We start from the raw sequence: 19,646 nt of genomic DNA on the forward strand, positions 1-19,646 counted from the left end.
TGTTCTAGGCCTTAGATTACATTTCAAAAACTGTTTCCTGGAATGATTGAATTGCTTAACTCTCTAAAATGTCTGAGTAGATCTATATCATTCTGCTCCTTGGAATGAGTGAGTCAGAGTGAATAACTATTACATGCCTACTTTGTGCAAGCAATCAAGCTTTATGCTTCATTAGATATAAGTAATCAGATTATCGAATTAAGCTATCACTTTTGTTAGATCATTTAAGATTTGGATGACTTTAACATACTTCTATTCTCTTTATTGGTTTTTGTTGGTGTTGTTGCAATAATGCCTAAGATATTTTCCATTTCCATATACTCAAAGAATGATTCTTCAATATCCTCAAAATTATGTTATCTTCAGTACAGATCTTGTCAATGTATACTTGGTGGTCTAGTCCAATGCTGTTTTCCTCAACTTTCTTTTCTTAATTGCATTTCTGTTTCTTCTTGTAACATTGAATGAATTGTAGCATTATATTGAATGAATAAATGAAAAAAGTTGTTATTAAGAACTTAGTACCTGCAAAACACAGTATGAAATTTTAAGGATACAAATAGAAAGGTAGAAAGAATCCATGCTTGAAAAGCAGCTCATATTCTGCTGGATTTCAGGGACAAGTGAGTTGGAAAGGTCCCATGATTCCTTGGATACAATAGCAAAGCAGATGGGAAAGTATCTTCTTTTATATCATTTTTGCTGATAAAACTGTAATTCATTTCTGACATCAAATCACTGGATACCACCAAGGATTTTAGCTGTTGAGGAACAGGGGCCACAGCTCCTGTCTGTTGTTAGCTCTCCTTCAGTATCTGAAAGTGATAGTCAGGCAAGGTAGTGGTAGTCATTTGACTTTCCTGCCATACAAACCTATCAGTTATAGCTAGGCTTAATGTGGAGACCATAATATTACAGTTCAAATGTGAAAAATGTTTGTTATAAAAATCTTGACATACTTACAATTTTTTATCATTGTATTGCTTTCCCAGTTTATCTTTAAATGTCCAGGAGGTAATTTTGTTTTGAATTATCCATTAGTAAGATTTATATGAACTTGCTTATTTTCTCCACTATTCAATGTTGCATCCTTCTACGTAAGATTTTAAGAATAAATTTATATTTCTAAGCAGGTATTGCCTTTAGTTACCATCTCTCTCCACTTGTCAAGGAGATCAAATGTTAGCTAAGATATTCAGTATTTTCCTGTAAGAACTACTTGTCAGGAAAATTAGCCAAAGTTTAATTATAAAGAATAATTTTCTTAAATGCATTTTGGTTTTCTTCCTAAACCTGGTTTCCTTTAGGATATAGACTTGTAAAATTTCTGCCAATTTGGTTACAGTAAGTAATGGAAAGAACTGGTATACCCCTATTGCAAAGGAATTATAGAAACTCCACTATACAATTGTGTCTTTGTTCCATGGTTTGTAATCCATGCATCAATCAAAACAGCAAGGATATGGAACAAGAGATGTGAGAAAAAATTTCTAACATGGAGAAATTTAATTCATCATGTCTATTTTGACAAATAGTAAGTTTTCCTCATGCATCATAACCTTGTGGATGCATTTGTTCAAGAGGAGACAATTGGAATAGCTGTACAAAAAATAAACTAGAAGTTTTCCATTTTGTTCAATTTAAAATGTTTCATTTTTTTAATTTAAGCTTCAGTTGCTGATAGAAAAGTCATCTACATTATTGTGTACTTAAAACATGAGTGACAAGTGACTTACACTGGATAATAGATTCTAATTAGGTGAAAAATGTAAAAATTATTTTAAAAGAAAAACAGTGAATTTAATTGTACAACCTTTTTTTATACAGTTTAGCAGAATATTTAATTTTACCCTAGTTCATTAGTAAAAATATTTAAAAGCTGCAAGCACTGAACACTATTCATTTGTCAAAAAATCAACCACAATCTGTGATCCGTCAACAACATCATTGTACAAGGTATCCCAAAAGTCTTAGTCCGGTTTTAAGCTATTAAAGCTTTATTCCATATAGCAGAATGAGTATTGAATTAAGAAATGGAAAATGATAGGTTTGAATTATGACTGATATATTATGACTTGCCAGCTCCTTGACCAGTTGGCAAATCACTTATTCACAATGAACAACAGGGTACTCATCTCTAAAGTGGAATTAACACTTGCACCATCTACATCACCAAATTTTTAGAAGAGCAGCACTTTGAAATCATGAAAACATTATGTAAATGTGAGTTAATAAACAATGAAAGAACCCCCATGATCAAGTTGAGGTTAATAAATAGTCGATAAACATTTATGAAATGTCTGTTTCCTTAGTCTTAAATGACACAGAAGAGGTAGAAAATACACATCACAAACATTCTTTATGGACTGATGATCTAGGAAAATCTTCAAAAGAGTGCCAGAGAAAAAAGGAAAATAGGGATTGGGGTGGTAAAGAAGGGGTCACACTCTTGCTGTTCTAGGATCCTGTGGAAGGGCATTGTGATTGCTTGCAAAATCACTGTGAGGCAAAGATTTAATCCACCTACCCCAAGGGGAAAAAAGAAAACAGCAGGAACAGTAAAAAAGAAAAAAAGCAACCTTCCAGATAATAAACATGTTTAATGTTGCTAGAACGTTTATATGAAGTATTAAAAAACCCATCTTTATATCCTATCCCTTCAGAGATTCAGACAGTGATAACTGCAACCCTACTGGGATGAATTAGGAAGAAAGAAAAAAAGCAAAAATTTGTATTTCTGCTATAAAATGGGGATGGGGGGGTGAGATATTATGCTACATTATGATACTTAATATTAAAAGTACCAGTTATTGGATTCTTTTTATGTTCACTACTTGGAGCAAAGCTTGCCAAAAGCATGACGATTAACATTTCTGCATGTGAGGTTAGGATTGCAGACCTTCCTGACAAAGCTTAAATGACTTGCTGGCACAGGTCCTTGTACAGAACTGACTCAGAAATGATTGTAGAGTATAATTGGACTGTGTGGAAGTTGGGACTTTTGAAGCCTATTCAGAAGGAGATATATATATATATATATATTCTATACTGTATGACTAAGCATGGTGTTGCAACTAGGAAATCTACTTTATTTTTATCTTTGACAGCAGAAGGGCATAAATTCTCACTTCATCAAGCCAATAATTCTATCTTTTCTTTCTCTTTTTCAGAAGGTCTCATAAGGCTTTTCAAAGATTCCTTGGTGGAATGAAAATGTATAATGTTTGGAATGAAAGTAATGGGAACTATTGCTTTTATTTGCAAATTCACATAGCTTCCTATATTATTCTTGGAAATGAAAAAGGACTACATTTAGAAACTGTTAAAGTTGAAAGATACCTTAGTCCTTCTAGTCTAAGAAACTAATTTTTAAGATGAGGAAACTGAGGTCCAGGGAGATAAAATGTCTTCCCCAAGGCCACACATTGATTTTCTATAGAAACTTTGTTTCCAGATTACCCAAGATATGCTTTGTGACACTATAATGAAATCAGAAGCTCAATAGGCACACCATTTACATGTGGTATAGTGAACTGAGCACAGGGTCTGAGGTCAAGAAGACTGAAGTTAAAATCCAGCCTCAAACTTTTACCAACCCTGGGCAAGTCACTTAACTTGTTTGCCTCAGTTTCCACATCGGCAAAATGGAGAAAACAATAGCACCTGTATCATTGGATTGTGATGAGACTCAAATGAGATAATAATTGTTAAACTTTTAGCATACTACTAGACTTGTGGTAAATGCTCTATTATTATTATCATTATGATCTATAAACAACCATGTCTTTTCTTCCTTTTCTGACAATATGTGGGTTTTCTCAAATTATAATGACTACAGATATATTTTCTTAAAAAAAAAAAAAAAAGAAACAATGCCCACTTACAAATGAGTTATATTCCAAAAGTTATTTTGTGAATTGATTTCTTGTGACTCAGGAGTTATTTTCTGATGGGACCAGCCTTATAAATGGTGTGTAGACTTTAAGTCTATTTCTTAAAAGTCTATCTTGCTCATAACGCGCAGCTAAGGAGTGAAGTAGTTGCCTAAGGAAGACTAAGTTTCAATCCTGTCTCAGACACATATTAACCATGTAAACATAGACAAGCCATTTAATCTCTTGGAGTCTAATTTTCTTCATCTTTACAGTTAGCACCAACTTCACATAGCTTTTATGAGGATCAAATTAGATAACATTTTTAAAACACTTAAAGTACTATATGAGCACTATGATCATCATAACATCGTTCAGTCATTTTTTCAGTTGTATACAATACTTTATGACCCCATTTGGAGTTTTCTTGGCAAAGATACTGGAGTAGTTAGCCATATCCTTGTCCAACTCATTTTACAGATGAAGAAACTGAGGCAAACAGGGCTAAATGACTTGCCTAAATGACATAGCTAGTAAGTATCTGATGCTGGATTTGAACTAAGCTCTTTCTGACTCCAGAACCACTCTATCCACTGTGGATAGCTGCCATAACATAACTTAAATGTATTTCTAATGGTGCTAGGATGACCATGGGTGTACTTTCCAATGTGGGAAAGCAAGACGAACAGAGAGAAATAAATTAGCTTTTGTCCATTACCTAGATCAGACCTGCAAACATATAAAGGATTTCTGGCAGCCAGTGAAAAATGTAGGGTTGCCACTGCACACTCTCTTGTGTGCAACCAACCATCATCAGTCTGTCTCTAGTCTAATCTATCTGCAACCCAAACCTATTGCCAAGTTATGCAGGTCTAACCTAGATGCTGTGCCAAAATAAGACAACCATTGCTTAAGCTTTTACAAATGTTCCTGGAACTGTGCTAAGTGCTTTTTGCAAGCAAAAAGATAGTCTTTGCCCTCAAGGTGTTTACATTCTCCTGGGGGAAGACAACACAAAGAGTGCTGAAAAGGAGGTCAGGGAGGAGGCACTTGGGTGCCTGATGGGGAAGTCCACAGACAGAAGCAGAGCCAGAAGAGGAATGAAAATTAGTTGTCCTAGGTCCTTCCTTAAAATGGAGATTCCAGGAGGAACTCACCAGGATAAGAAAAAGCAAAAGAGGAAGACTACCTGGGGCAAAAGGCAGACAAATAACGGCAGCAAAGGAAGGAGAATCAAAAGCATAGCCAGGAAGGGAATGAAGGATAACAAAAGAGGAATGGAAATAAGGAAAATTTGTCCTTAGCACCTTTCCCTCTCCCTTTCTGTATCCTTTCCCATTTCCCAGTTTCCTGACTTAATTTATCCTTTCTTTCAATATGTAACTCTAACTAGTCCTCCAATATTATGATAATAACAATAAAATAATAACTTCCATTTATAAATTTAATAACTATTTATTTATTAAGCACTTACTATGGTCCAGGCACTGTGGTAAATAGTATCTCTATAGCATTTTAAATTATTATCTAAATTTATCCCTAAATTTCCTGAAAGTAAATTATACCAATAATAATTTTACATTTTTAGACATTTTACATATGAGGAAACTTGAGCTTCAAAAAGATAAAAGTGACTTGCCCAAGGTCAAACAACTTGTAAATGGTATAAGTGGGATTCAAAGCCAGGTATTCAAAGTTCTCTAATCCCTGAAAATTATTCTCCCGACATCTCCCTTCCCCAATTAAAATACTTATTTTCTCAGTGCTGATTAGAATTTGAGAAAATTTGCACTGAATGAATTATTTTTAAAACATGTATTTTATGAGAGGGATAAAGTTATTCAATTTATCATTTGCTAGAATTTCAGACATGGCAAAAAAAAATAGGGGAAGAAATCAGATGATCAGTGAAAAAAATTCTGGGGCATGGTTATCATAGGAAGTAGAGATAGAAAGGATCTTAGAAAGCATCTTGAAAACTGCCTTTCTAGATAAAGCAATTGAGATTCAGAGAACTTAAATGATGTCCCTGAGGTCACACAAATAATAATCAACAGCTATGGTATTCTAACCCAAATTTTCTGACTGCAAATCCAGTTACCTTTCTGCTATGCCAGCAAATTTGCTTTGGCTAAAAATGAGCTTCCATAATCAGCCTTTCATTTTCACAATATACTTCCTTCTTCCATTAATGAAGTCAAAGATTCTTGTATTTAAATTTATTTAAGTTTTCAACATTCATTTCCACAAAATTTTGGGTTCCAAATTTTCTCCCCATTTCTCCCCTCCTTCCACCCCTAAACACCAAGCATTCTAATAACCCCTATCACCAATCTGTCCTCCCTTCTAACATGCCTCCCTTCCCTTATTCCCATCTTTTCTTTTGTCCTGAAGGGCAAGATAAATTTCTATACCCCATTACCTGTATTTCTTATTTCCTAGTTGCAAGAACAATACTCAACAGGTGTTCCTAAAACTTTGAGTTCCAGCTTCTCTTCATCCCTCCTTCCCTACCCATTCCCTTTGGGAAGCAAGCAATTCAATATAGGCCATATCTGTGTAGTTTTGCAAATGACTTCCATAATAGTCATGTTGTATAAGACTAACTATATTTCCCCCCATCCTATTCTGCCCCCCATTTCTTCTATTCTCTCTTTTGATCCTATCCCTCCCCAAGAGTGCTCCCTCCTCCCACTACCCTCCCTTTCATCACCCCCCCCACCCTGCTTATCCTCTTTTCCGCCACTATTCTGTATTGTAAGATAGCTTTTCATACCAAAATGAGTGTGCATTTTATTCCTTCCTTTAGTCAAAGGTGATGATAGTAAGTTTCATGTTTTTTCTCTCACCTCCCCCCTTTTGCCCTCCACTGAAAAGTCTTTTACTTGCGTCTTTTATGAGAGATAATTTGCCCCATTCCATTTCTCCCTTTCTCCTCCCATTGTATTTCTCTCTCACTGCTTAATTTCATTATTTTAAGATGTGACCCCATCCAATTCAATTCACTCTGTGCTCTCTGTCTGTGTGTGTGTGTGTGTGTGTGTGTGTGTGTGCAATCCCACCAATTCCCCAAATACTGAAAAAAAGTTTCAAGTTACAACTATTGTCTTTCCATGTAGGAATGTAAACAGTTCAACTTTAGTAAGTCCCTTATGACTTCTCTTTGCTGCTTACCTTTTCATGCTTCTCTTGATTCTTGTGTTTGAAAGTCAAATTTTCTTCTCAGCTTTGGTCTTTTCATCAAGAATGCTTGAAAGTCCTCTATTTCATTGAAAGACCAATTTTTCCTCTGAAGTATTATATTCAGTTTTGCTGGGTAGGTGATTCTTGGTTTTGGTCCTTGTTCCTTTGACTTCTGGAATATCATATTCCACACCCTTCAATCCCTTAATGTAGAAGCCACTAGATCTTTTGTCATCCTGATTGTATTTCCACAGTACTTGAATTGTTTCTTTCTAGGTGCTTGCAATATTTTCTCCTTGACCAGGGAACTCTGGAATTTGGCCACAATGTTCCTAAAAGTTTCTCTTTTTGGATCTCTTTCAGGGGGTGAGCAATGAATTTTTTAAATATCCATTTTGCTCCCTGGTTCTAGAATATCAGGGCAGTTTTCCTTGATAATTTCATGAAAGATGATGTCTAAGCTCTTTTTCTGATCATGGCTTTCAGGTAGTCCCATAATTTTTAAATTGTCTCTCCTGGATCTATTTTCCAGGTCAGTTGTTTTTCCAATGAGATATTTCACATTATCTTCCATTTTTTCATTCTTTTGGTTTTGTTTTGTGATTTCTTGGTTTCTCATGAAGTCATTAGCCTCCATCTGTTCCATTCTAATTTTGAAAGAACTATTTTCTTCACTGAGGTTTTGAACCTCTTTTTCCATTTGGCTGATTCTTCTTTTGAAAGCATTCTTCTCCTCACCGACTTTTTGAACCTCTTTTGCCAATTGAGTTAGCCTATTTTTCAAGGTGTTGTTTTCTTCAGCATTTTTTTTGGTCTCCTTAGCAAGGTGTTGACCTGCTTTTCATGCTTTTCTCGCATTTCTCTCATTTCTCTTCCCAATTTTTCCTCCACCTCTCTTACTTGATTTTCAAAATCCTTTTTGAGATCTTCCATGGCCTGAGCCCACTGAATATTTATTCTGGATGTTTGGGATACAGAAGCCTTGATTTCTATGTCTTTCCCTGATGGTAAACATTGTTCTTCCTCATCACAAAGGATGGGAGAAATAACTGTTCACCAAAAAAGTAACCTTCTATAGTCTTATATTTTTTTTCCCTTTTTTGGGCATTTTTCCCAACCAGTTACATGACTTTTGGATTCTTTGTCAAGAGTAGGGTATACTCTGGGAATGTGTGAGATCTCAGTTCCTCCAAGGTGGCAAAATAAAGCGTGTACTGGTCTGGACGCAGAGCGGGATTTTTGCACCCAGAATCTTAGCAGTTACCTCTCCACAGCCACCTGGCCTCCAGTTCCACCAAGTCAGCAGTGGGGGCTGATTTTCAGATAAGCTGCATGGGCAAGGCCACCATTCAGTGTGAGACAAAGACCAGCTAGCCCAGGGCCATAGTCAAAGATTCTTTAAAAGATTAATTTCCTCCCCTCCTTTCTACAACCTTCCTCCACACACAAGATTCTCTATAACCAAAAGAAAAACAAAGTATTCAATAGATTTGGGGAAAGGACTACTACTGTTTGTGGATCAGTTGTTAGTTTTTAACTTAAAAAAAAGACTTTTTAAAGCAATTGCAAAGCACAAAATAAATTGTACATTCCTATATTAATAATATCACACATCTCTGCTATAATATTTGAAGTTTCTTTGCCTGATGAGGTATGGATCTGTCTATAAGTAGATATTCAAGCAAGGCAAATAGAAGTATCTACTTATAAAAAAGCTTCTCATTTACTAGCAGTTATGAAAATTTCACATTTTCTTTTAGTTCTACTAAGACTTATTTTCCCTGATATATAGGTTATCTAGCAGAGCTTATTACTCTCTCCTTAGGAAACCTGATTTTAATTTTTGTTACTTACTATTCAACATTATAAAAGAGATTGAATAAATATTCTTTGCTGGAAAAGGACACTAACTCTACCCTTCTAATTAACATAGAAGTGGAACACACATGCATATGTAGAAAGAAAATGTTCTCATCATACCAACAATTACTTGAATTTCTAATGGGGACATTGAAGGATTTCTATTAGTGATACAAACCTAAACATATGGGAAAAGATCAGTTCTGGTCATTCAGTAGTGTATTGATTAAAGTACTAGACTTATGGTCAGATCCTACCTCCAGCAATTTTTGGTTGTATGACCTTGGTCACTTAACCATTACATACTTCAAACAACTCTCTAAGACTGAGTAGCCCAAATTGTGTACTTGGCACCTCTGGGAGCTGCAATGAACTCACAGAGATACCTTGGGATATTTTATATTTTCAAGAGAAAAACAGCAATATTCAACAACTATTGTGTTCATAAACGTTTGAGATAATTTGATTATCTTTACTTTAGGCTATGCCTATAATTGCCAGATCCTTGTGCTTGCAAAGGCATATCTTTGCAGACCTGGATCTTTGTGTTGCTGTGATAAAAAGCAAGCAATATGTAGTTACCAATAATAATCAGTATAGAAATGATATGAGGGTAGCAGGGTCCAAACTCATTCAAGAAGTTTTATAGTGCCCACCAGGCACATTCATCCCATTATGAAGTAACTATATTCAGCCCTCCCGCACTCAAATCAAAGTCACCTGCAAGTCATGTCATCATCTTGATGTCATGGTCCTCTGAGAACAAAGGACAAATAAAATAACAACACAGTAACAGTGTGTTAGTCCTTTGTTGTTGAAGAAGACCATGCCATCAGAGAAATGACATGATTTGACTTGACTTTGTTTTGAGTGAGGGAGGGCCATGCAGATCACCAGCCTCACTTCTCCAGAGCCATCTGAATCCAGTGACCAGATATTCATCAGGATGAATGGAGATGACCCAGTATGCCCTGGGAGACCTTGAGCCCTTTAGGCCAACGTGTTTGCAGGTACTCACTTAGGTTGAGGCAACACCCATTCATTGAATAGGCCTGTTTGAAAAGTAGCCAGGTCAAGTTCCCTTTAATAAGGCCAAGAAAAAGAAAGACCACAGGCTGGGTGGGAAACAGCAACAGTTCCTATTGATAGTCATTCTAAAGCTAGCAGGGTCAAGAAGAAGCCCCTAGACAGGGGCTCATTGGAGTCCCAGTTTCAGAGTGCAGTAGGTTTAAGGTTTTGGGAGAGGACAAGACTGGACAGAACAGGAGAAAGGGAAGGGAAGGCAAGGGATCTCTCATCACTTCTTAGAGAATAATAGTATCCCATAATAATCACATGCCATAATTTGTTCAGCCATTCCTCAATAGGGATCCCCTCAATTTCTGATTCTTTCACAGCAGGAAAGAGCTGCTATAAATATTATTTTTGTACATATAGGTTCTTTTCCTGTTTGTTTTTTATCTCTTTGGAGATACAGACCTAGTAGTACTACTACTAGGTCAAAGGGTATGCCTTGTTGTATAGCCCTTTGGTCTTAGTTTCCAAATTGCTTTGTAGAAGAGTTGAATCAGTTTGCAGCTCTAGCAAACATGCCTTAATGTCTCATTTTTCCTACATTTCCTCCAGCATCTGTCATTTACCTCTTCTGTCCTTTCAGACAATTTTAGGCAAAATGTATGAAGTGGTATCTCAGAATTGTTTGAATTTGCATTTCTCCAGTCATTAGGAATTTGGAACATATTTTCATATGGCTAGAGAGAGCTTTGGTTATTTCATCTGAAAATTATTAATATCTTTTGATCATTTATCAATTGGGGAATTGCTCTTATTTTATTTTTATTAATGATAAAAGACATTGATATAGGAGATGCAAAAAACACTGAAAAAAATAACACTTAAAAAACAGACTAGAACAAATGGTAAAAGAGGTACAAAATGTCAATGAGGAGACATTTTAGTTCCTTTATATGTTTGAGAATTAAGACCTTCATTAGAGAAACTTGCTTCAGATTGTTTTTTCAGTTGCTATTGCTAACAGTATTTTCCTCCATTCTATTCTCCCTATTTATTCTATCCTCTCTGTACTTTCACACTCTTTGAAAGTGTTTTGCATCTGACTACCCCCTCCCCAATCTGCCCTTCCTTCTATCACCGCCCCCCCCAATCCACTTCCCCTCCTTCTTTCCTGTAAGGTAAGATAGATTTCTGTACTTGATTGAGTGTGTGTTGTTTCCTCTTTAAGCCACTTCTGAGGATAGTAAGGTTCATACACTCCCCCTCACCTTCCTTCTCTTCCCTTCCATTGTAAAAGATTTTTCTTGCCTTTTTCAAGTGAGATAATTTTCCCTATTCTACCTCATCCTTTCTCTTTCTCCCAATACATTTCTCTTTCACCATTTAATTTAATTTTTTCAAATAATCACCCCATGGTATTCAACGCAGACTTTTATTTTCTGTCTATATATGCCACTTCTAACTGCCCTAATAATGAGAAAGCTTTTAGAAGTTACAAGTATCCTTTTCCCATGTAGGAATGTAAGCAGTTAAACATTATTGAATTCTTTATGATTTCTCTTTCCTGTTTATGTTTTTATGCTTTTTTTAAGTCTTATATTTGAAAGTCAAATTTTCTATTCAGCTTTGGTCTTTTCATCAGGAATGAAAGTTCTCTGTTTTGTTGAATGTCCATTCCCCCCTCCCCCCCAAAGATTTATACTCAGTTTTGCTGGGTAGATCATTTGCTTGATTGTACTCATAGTTCCTTTGCCCTCAGGAATATCATATTCTCAGCTCTCCAATCCTTTAATGTGGAAGCTGCTAAATTTTGTGTTATCCTTACTGTGGCTCCATGATACTGGAATTGATTCATTTTGGCTGCTTGCAATATTTTCTCCTTGACTTAGGAGTTCTGAAATTTGACTATAATATGCCTGGGAGTTTTCATTTTGACTTCTCTTTCAGGAAGTGCTCAGTGGATTCTTCACATTTCTATTTTACCCCCTGCTTCTAGAATATCAGGGCAGTTTTCCCTGATAATTTCTTCAAAGATGATGTCTAGGCTCTTTTTTTTTTTTTTCTGAATCATGGATTTCAGGTAGTCCACAACTTCTTAAATTCTATTTCTTGGATGTGTTTCCCAGGTCAGTTGTTTTTTTCAGTGGAATATTTCACATTATCTTCTATTTTTTTCAATCTTTCTTTTAGTTTTGTTTTACTGTTTCTTGATTTCTCATAGTCGTTAGCTACCATTTTCTCAGTTCTAATTTTTAAGGAATCATTTTCTTTAGTGAACATTTGTGACTTCTTTACCATTGGCCAATTCTACTTTTTAAGAATTTTTCTTTTGTGAATTTTTGTAGCTTTTTTTTCCCATTTGGCCAATTCGGCATTTCAAAGCATTACTCTTGTTGGCTTTTTGTACCTCTTTTACCATTTGGCATAGTCTGCTTTTAAGGTCTTATTTTCTTCAGTATTTTTTCTGTCTCTTTACCATGCTGTTGACTCAATTTTCATTATTTTTTTGCATCACTCTCATTCCCAATATTTCCTCTACCTCTCTTACTTGATTTTTAAAATCGTTTTTGAGCTCTTCCATGACCTGATACCAAGTCATATTTTTCTTGGAGGTTTTGGCTGTAGGAACTTTAACTTTGTTATCTTCCTCTGACTGTGTGTTTTGATCTTCCTTTGTCACCATAGTAGCTTCTTTGGTCAGAATTTTTTCTATTGTTTTCTCTTTTATTACAGTTTATCTTTCAACTTTTAACTCTTTGTTAAAGTGGGACTGTGCTTCCAAGGTGGAGGGTACACTGTCCCAAACTTCAGAGCTTTTGTGCAGCTATTTTCAGAGATACTTCTAGGGGCCTGCAAGTTTTCAATTCTCCCAAGTTGATATGATCTAATAAGAGGTGTGTTTACTACTGTCCTGGCCTGTGCTCTGGTCTGCAAATGACTGCAAATACTCTTTTCTGCCCTTTAACTGTGAGTAGGGTTCCTACATTACACTGGCTACAAGCTCTGACGTATGAGTGTTCCTCCTCACCCTAGGTCTGCTACCCAAGAATTTAACCTGAATCTGAGTATGAACAAAGCAACAGAATCCTGCCTCAGTGCTACCAAAGAGACTCCTGTAATCTCCTTCTGGCTAATTGTCTGATCCCCTTACTGTCTTTGGGCTGAGAGCCCCAGAAGTAGCTGCCACTGCTGATTCAGTGTCTCCCAACACCTGCTCCTGCTTTGCTGCAATCTAGTCTGTACTGTCATGGGATGTATTGGACTGTGGTCCACTCTCACCCAGGTGTACCAAACCTTTCCTGCTGACGTTCTAGGTTGTCTTTGGCTGGAAAATTATCTCACCCCATTCTTTTGTGGGTGCTTCTGCTGCAGGAATTGTTTTATGGCATTATTTAAAGGTGTATGGAGGGGTGTAGGGGAGAGCTCAGGCAAGTTGCTGCCTTTTCTCCATCATTTTGGCTCTGAACCCCATTCTGCCTGGGAATGTTTTTAAAGGGAACATAATGCTTCCTTTTTGTTTCATGAGAATAATAAAAAGATGTATGAATTAATTAATAAGTACAATAGACCCCTGTGTTTTGATTTGGTACATATGACTAGAGATGAACTATTCTAATTGGTAGGAAAGTGCTTTATATTATGGTCTCAAAATCTGCCTCCCTTTAATTTCTACTCTCTAAAGATACAGAAAACAAATTTAATTAGTTTTCCACATTTTTATTTATAGCCCTTCAGAGAATTTTCCACAGCTGAAACAGCTACATTGTCTTCAACATCTCATATGACATAGTTTACAAATCCATGACCAACTTTATCATTTTCCTCTAGTCAAGCTCCAGTAAGTTTTTAGATCAATATTGACTCATCAAAGCCTGTGATTCCAAGGTTTAATTTTGGACAAGTGCCATGTAACCATTTATTTTACTGTGCCTTTAACTGCTAGCAATAATAGATTTTTTTCAAAGTTTATTATTTTTCAATTAATTTTAAATCATCCTTTAATTTATTTTCAAGGTATTTTAGGGGTACTTTTCCATTTGTACATACGCACATTTATTTGCAAGTGGGCTAGTTTCTGAGCAGTAAACAGAACACAGGAAAAAAATTCTTTTTAATCAATTAGTGTGTATTTACCTTCTATTAAGTGTCATCTCTAGGCTAAGCTCTGAGCATGCAAAATACAAATACAAAGAATGAAGCAATCCCTACTCTCAAGGAACTTATATTCTGTTTGGGGGGACAAGTACATTTTGTATACACATCCTATATATACATGTACATATATCTGTATACATTCATATGCATTACTAGATATGTATACATAGTTGCACTGTTATGTGTATGTGTATTGCATAACTATATGTATATATTCATGTGTGTACAAAATGAATATAAAGTTGAAAGATAAATTAAAAAATATAGGATAGTTAAACATAAAGAAGTTTGGGAGGGAAGGCATTAGCAACTGGGGAGCTTAGGAAAGGTTTCACGTAGAAGATAATACTTGAGTTGAATCTTGAAAAAGATTGACTTCGCAAGGAAGAGGCAGGGAGAGAATGCATTCTAGTAATGAGCAATGGTCTGTGAAAAAGCTCAGAGTTGAGAGATCCCAGAATGTTATATCTAAGGAACAGAGAAATCATTTTGGCTTGATAATCATGATATGATAGGAAGCCACTGGATTTTATTGAGTAGGACAGTAACATAAGGGATCTGTGCTTAAGGTAATTTTCTTTGGCTGTGTTGTGTAAAATGAACTTGAGTGGAGACAGATTTTATTCAGAGAAACTGATTATGAACCCATTGCAAAAATCTAGGTGTGAAGTGATAAGGACATGAATTTAGGTGATGGCTATTTGAGACATTGCATGAATATATGGATCTGGGAATTATCTGCATTTAGATTATGATCAAACGATTATGAGTTCATGAGGTCCCTAGTAGGGAATGTAAAGATGACAGCCCAGAATAGAGCCTTGGTGAACACTCACAGATGCAATTAAGTGGGTGATATATTACAGATCATGAGCTATCAAAAGAGATGAAGAAGGAACAATTAGACTAGTAGGAAAAAGACTAGTATATCACCAAAAGCTGGAGAAAAGAGATTATCCAGAAAAGAGAGTGATCATCAGTGCCAAATGTAACAAAGAGGTCAAGAGAGATGGCAACTGGGAAAGGACTCTCCAGGTTTGAAATCAAGAGATGACTGGTAACTTTGGAGAAAGCAGTCAAGTGATGAGTTTGGAAACCAGATTGCAAAAAGTTGGGGATTTGTGAAAGAAAAGGAAGTGAAGACAGAGTGTAATGTGCATACTGAATGAGATGTGACTCCAGATGAATCCCTTAGTTTATTCAAAATGTAGGGCACAGGGCTGTCCATTGTGAAAGGAAAGGAGATATAACACATCCAAATCTAAGGAAGGTGGTTGTGGGATGGAGGAATGAGGTTACAGTTTCATATAGTGTATTTATAGCTTTTCTTTTCCCATTTAATTCAGTACTCTGGATAGCAGTGACATGTATGATGCCATTCCTGTATAGTTCTATGCAGTACACTGTATAGCATGAAGCACAGTGAGAGGTACCAGCTATGAAGGAGAGAAAGACCTGGTTTCAAGCTATGCCACTGACATGTAGTCAAGTCACTTAACCTCTCAGTGGGCCAGACTGCACATTACAAATTAGCTGGGGATCTGAAGGAATAGAAGACATATCCACACCAGAATTTCCCTGATGAAAGTATAGCATCATAAAACAAAAACCATGACAAAAGATAAAAGTCATAAGGAGTACTCCAAAAATGTAGATTGTTGTACTGAAGTTGGGTAGGGCAAAGTGCTAATAAAGGCATATTTTATTTAAAAAAATAAGAAGAAGAAGCCCTGGATAGGGTAGTCAGGAGGCATGAGTCTGAGATCTAGCATTGTCTGTGTGACTTTGGGCAAGTCATTTATTTGTTCTCAGTGTCATTTTCACCGATGTAAAGTGTTTGAATATATGTTCTCTAAGATCCTTTTTAGCTCTGAAGTTCCATGAAATCTATGAAGGATCATAGGATGGAAAGGTAGATAAAACCCAAGAGAGAATCTATTCCAACCTCAAATTTTGTTAAGAACATAGCTGTTGAAAATATTATATGTTAGATGTCATCATTCTAGTTCTTTAGAACTATCCCTAAGATTGAGAATACTATCTACCATGTCTGCAATGCTTGCCAAACTGGATGAATATGTTATTTCATTTGATCAGATACATCTATGTATGTATATGTGTGTGTATATATACACACATATATATTTATATACACACACACATACACACACACTTACACAGAACACAACGTAGAATATATATGCTACCTTGTGTTGTAGACACAAATGTGCCAAAATAACTCAGTTTAATTAAACATTAATCTAATATCTAATCATGTCTAGTGTAGAGAGGAAGATACCCAAATTTACATAGTCTCCCTGGAACTTCAGAGATGATTTTTTACCACAAGATCACATTTAGGTAACATTCAATAAGAATTTTGAATAAGGAAATGATTGTGATATGTTAAAATACAGTTTGGGGTTAACATTCCTAAAAATAGCCACTATTTCCTTCCTCCCTTGACCATGCCCTTAAACTGTTTTCTAAGGGTAAAACAAAGGACTGTTTCCTGAAATCAGCATCTTAAATCCTTTCTCAATTGAGAAAAATGGATCATGGAGCCACTAGAGGGGATGGAAGAGGCAGGCATAGCCCTTAAATTGGTCAATAGCCCAATTAATTCTGGGGTAAGGAAAACAGGAATTTAAATGGACAAGAATTATTCTTTGTTCAAAGTTTTGGTTACAGTTTAATTTACCTAAGAAAGCCCTTTGGTCCTCCTCAAACCACCTTCAAACTTGAAGACTGGGGAGGCCTTTTAGATGAGAAAAAAAATTTTAACTTTTCTATAGAAATAAAAAATTCATTTTAACTATGCTTCCACAATCCTCACAATAACCCTGTTAAGTAAGCGCTATTTTTTTCTCCATTTTACAAGGTGATAAAACTGAAGCTGAGGAAAATTATGTGATGTGACCAGAATCATGTTGCCCAGGTCACACAGTAAGTGCTTGAGGAAGGATTTGAACCTCAATCTTTCTAACTCCAAAACAGCATTCATTAACTGCCCCACATTAGCTCTCTATGAACTGCCTCAGAAATGTGGTAGCTGTGATGTCAAGCAAAAATAGGGTCTTTCATTGTTTTTGTTTTAGTATAATCAAGTCCCTCTGATTGAATCTTGCCTTTATCAATCAAGACTCTTTCCAAGGAGTAAAGTACAGAAACAAGAGTTTCTTTAATTAGAAACAGTGTATATATGTATGTATATATATATATATATATATATATATATATATTCGAATTGTTATGTAATTCAATGTGATTAAAGATCTTCCCCCACACATTAATCGGCCTTCCCATTAAGGGGAGTTTGACTAGAGATTTATGAGAAGGTCCAAGCCTTTTGTTAATGAGACACTGGTTCTCAAGGGTTGTGATGCCCTCTGGCTTTAAAAAAAAGATATAAATACTCTGAATTGAGTTTTTACTTTGGGGCTCACTGATTGGATGTGTTTGTTTGGCTAAATGAGGAATCTGGGAAGCGTTAAGGAGCCCCCCAGTTTGGAAAATCCAGATGTCAGCACTTCCCTCTCTGGTAACTGTGGTCAGATAGTTGGACCTGTCTATTGAATTCAGGCAGAGGAAGCCATGTCTGTTGGTCTTTGATTTCTCTGTATTTTCTTTGAAGTTTAGGGTGCTGACTCCTCTGAACTAGGTGAATGACATATGTAGTTGGTTAAAGGAATGACACATGTGCTTGATTAAAGTGATTGCTAACCCTTCAAAAGTTACCTTTCATTTTATGAAGGCAAATCTAAGAACCTGTGATAGCAGCCCTCCTCTGTATGTTGGAGTGCTTGCTATTACAGCAGCTTACCTAGAAGTCCAATGAACAAGTCTCCCCCAGAGACATAAAAAAAAATTATGTTGGCAAACTCAAAAAGGTACATAGCCTGGGGTCAAATTATTCAGCTTTGAAGAGAGATCACCTAGTTTGCTTGTTCTCCTTTCTTCCCCCAAACACTACTTTTGCCATTTCAGTGAAAAATTCTACCATGGGTGGGGAACATGTGGCATTTTGATTGTGTTCAAGTTTTACAGAACAAATCATTTAATTAAAGGGATATATGTTCTGCGAAGTTTGGATTCTGTCCAAGGGCTACACTTGAGGACCTAGAGGGAAATGCAGGTTCTTCCCCACTCCCACTTAGGATGCTAATTTAATGATCACTTAATCAAGTTTGGGTTCACAAACTTAATGAAGGTTTGGGTTCTCCCTGTTTGGAGTCTCAGAGTGGGAAAGGGATTGGTGCTGTCATTAGGGCTATTGGCTGACTTCTTGCCCTACAAATCAATTACACTGTCTCTCTGGTTGTGAAACATACTCATCTAAAAATAAAATTCAATTTAATAAAATTATAATTTGGCATTCTGTCGCCATGCATTGTTCATTAATATAGAAGTCACTTGGGAAACCACAGTCCTTATATGTTGATACTAGTTGAATTAAGCCTATAGAGCATGAAACATATAATTAGTTTTCTAAAGACTGATAAAATATGTGTAGTTTCTATATACCAAATATAACCAATTCTTGTTCCAGACATGGTACCCAGATGCATTTATTGCTATTGTGAATTTTCTCAAGAAGTTGGTAACTGGAATATTTTCATGAAACCTTTCTTCTGCTTTTCATTTCAGGAGCTGGAATTCTCCAATCTGTTTGCTGTTCTCCACTGCATTCATTCCTTCTTTGCTGCCAAAGTGGCTTGTTTGGACCCTCTCTATTTAGGCAATCAGGCCTCTGCCTCTGCTTCTACTTCTGCTTCCTCTGCTGCTACAGGCAAAGTAAAATATACAACCTGACACCCCACACTTCATACTGCCACAAATGCATAAACTCTGTACAAATGTTCATCACTACTAGACCCTGGAAAAACCACAAATTCACCAATTCAAAAGACAAGTCCATACTGCAATTTTGGCAGAAAGAAACATCACAATGGATCACAAATTCCTCTCAGTTCTGGAAGACATCTGTAAATAACTCTAGCTGAAAACCAAGCATAGGATGGATATGCTTTTACTATGATCTATTTGTACCAAGCTACTGCTCTAAGCAAAAGTAGAGACAAAAGAATTAATGATATCAAGAAACATTTAAATATCCAATAAAATTTCAACTGCCCATAAGAAACTACAAATGGAATGGTCATTTTCTTGTTTCCAGGTTATTTTCTATAACAATGTGCTAGGCCCTGAGCCGGAACTACTACCCCATCTGTGTATTATAAGTGACATAAAGCAAACAAGAGACAGACCCCTATGGCCACAAGGAGACTAGCATGAAAGATATTTGTCTAAGTATCTCCTCAAAAAAGAAAGCACTTTAATTCCTATTATAAGTTTTTACCTGTACCCCTTCTCCATAGTGTACATAACACTGTCATTCTTCTGTCATTGTTTTATCATTAGTCATTTGTAATCCACCTGTAAAGAGGTAACCATGTTAACTCATCACAGAGAAAATGAGAAATGGCCTCCTCTTATCTTGAATCACTGTTGTAATAACTTTCCAGACACAGGCCTTAATGCCAATTGAAAATGTAAACCACA

The 19,646-nt window shown here is 36.1% G+C and overlaps 1 protein-coding gene across 1 annotated transcript in view; it reads left to right on the top strand.

The window, feature by feature from the left end:
* Window positions 1-18,995, top strand: part of SNTG1 (syntrophin gamma 1) — a 1,083,450-nt gene extending 1,064,455 nt beyond the window's left edge. The window contains exon 19 of the mRNA XM_072604568.1: window positions 18,732-18,995. Within this exon, the coding sequence (XP_072460669.1) occupies window positions 18,732-18,896 (165 nt within the window). The 3' untranslated portion in view covers window positions 18,897-18,995. The remainder of the gene's footprint in view (window positions 1-18,731) is intronic.
* Window positions 18,996-19,646: the final 651 nt, after the last annotated feature.

Source organism: Notamacropus eugenii, chromosome 4, assembly GCF_028372415.1.
Source record: "Notamacropus eugenii isolate mMacEug1 chromosome 4, mMacEug1.pri_v2, whole genome shotgun sequence".
Taxonomy (NCBI): domain Eukaryota; kingdom Metazoa; phylum Chordata; class Mammalia; order Diprotodontia; family Macropodidae; genus Notamacropus; species Notamacropus eugenii.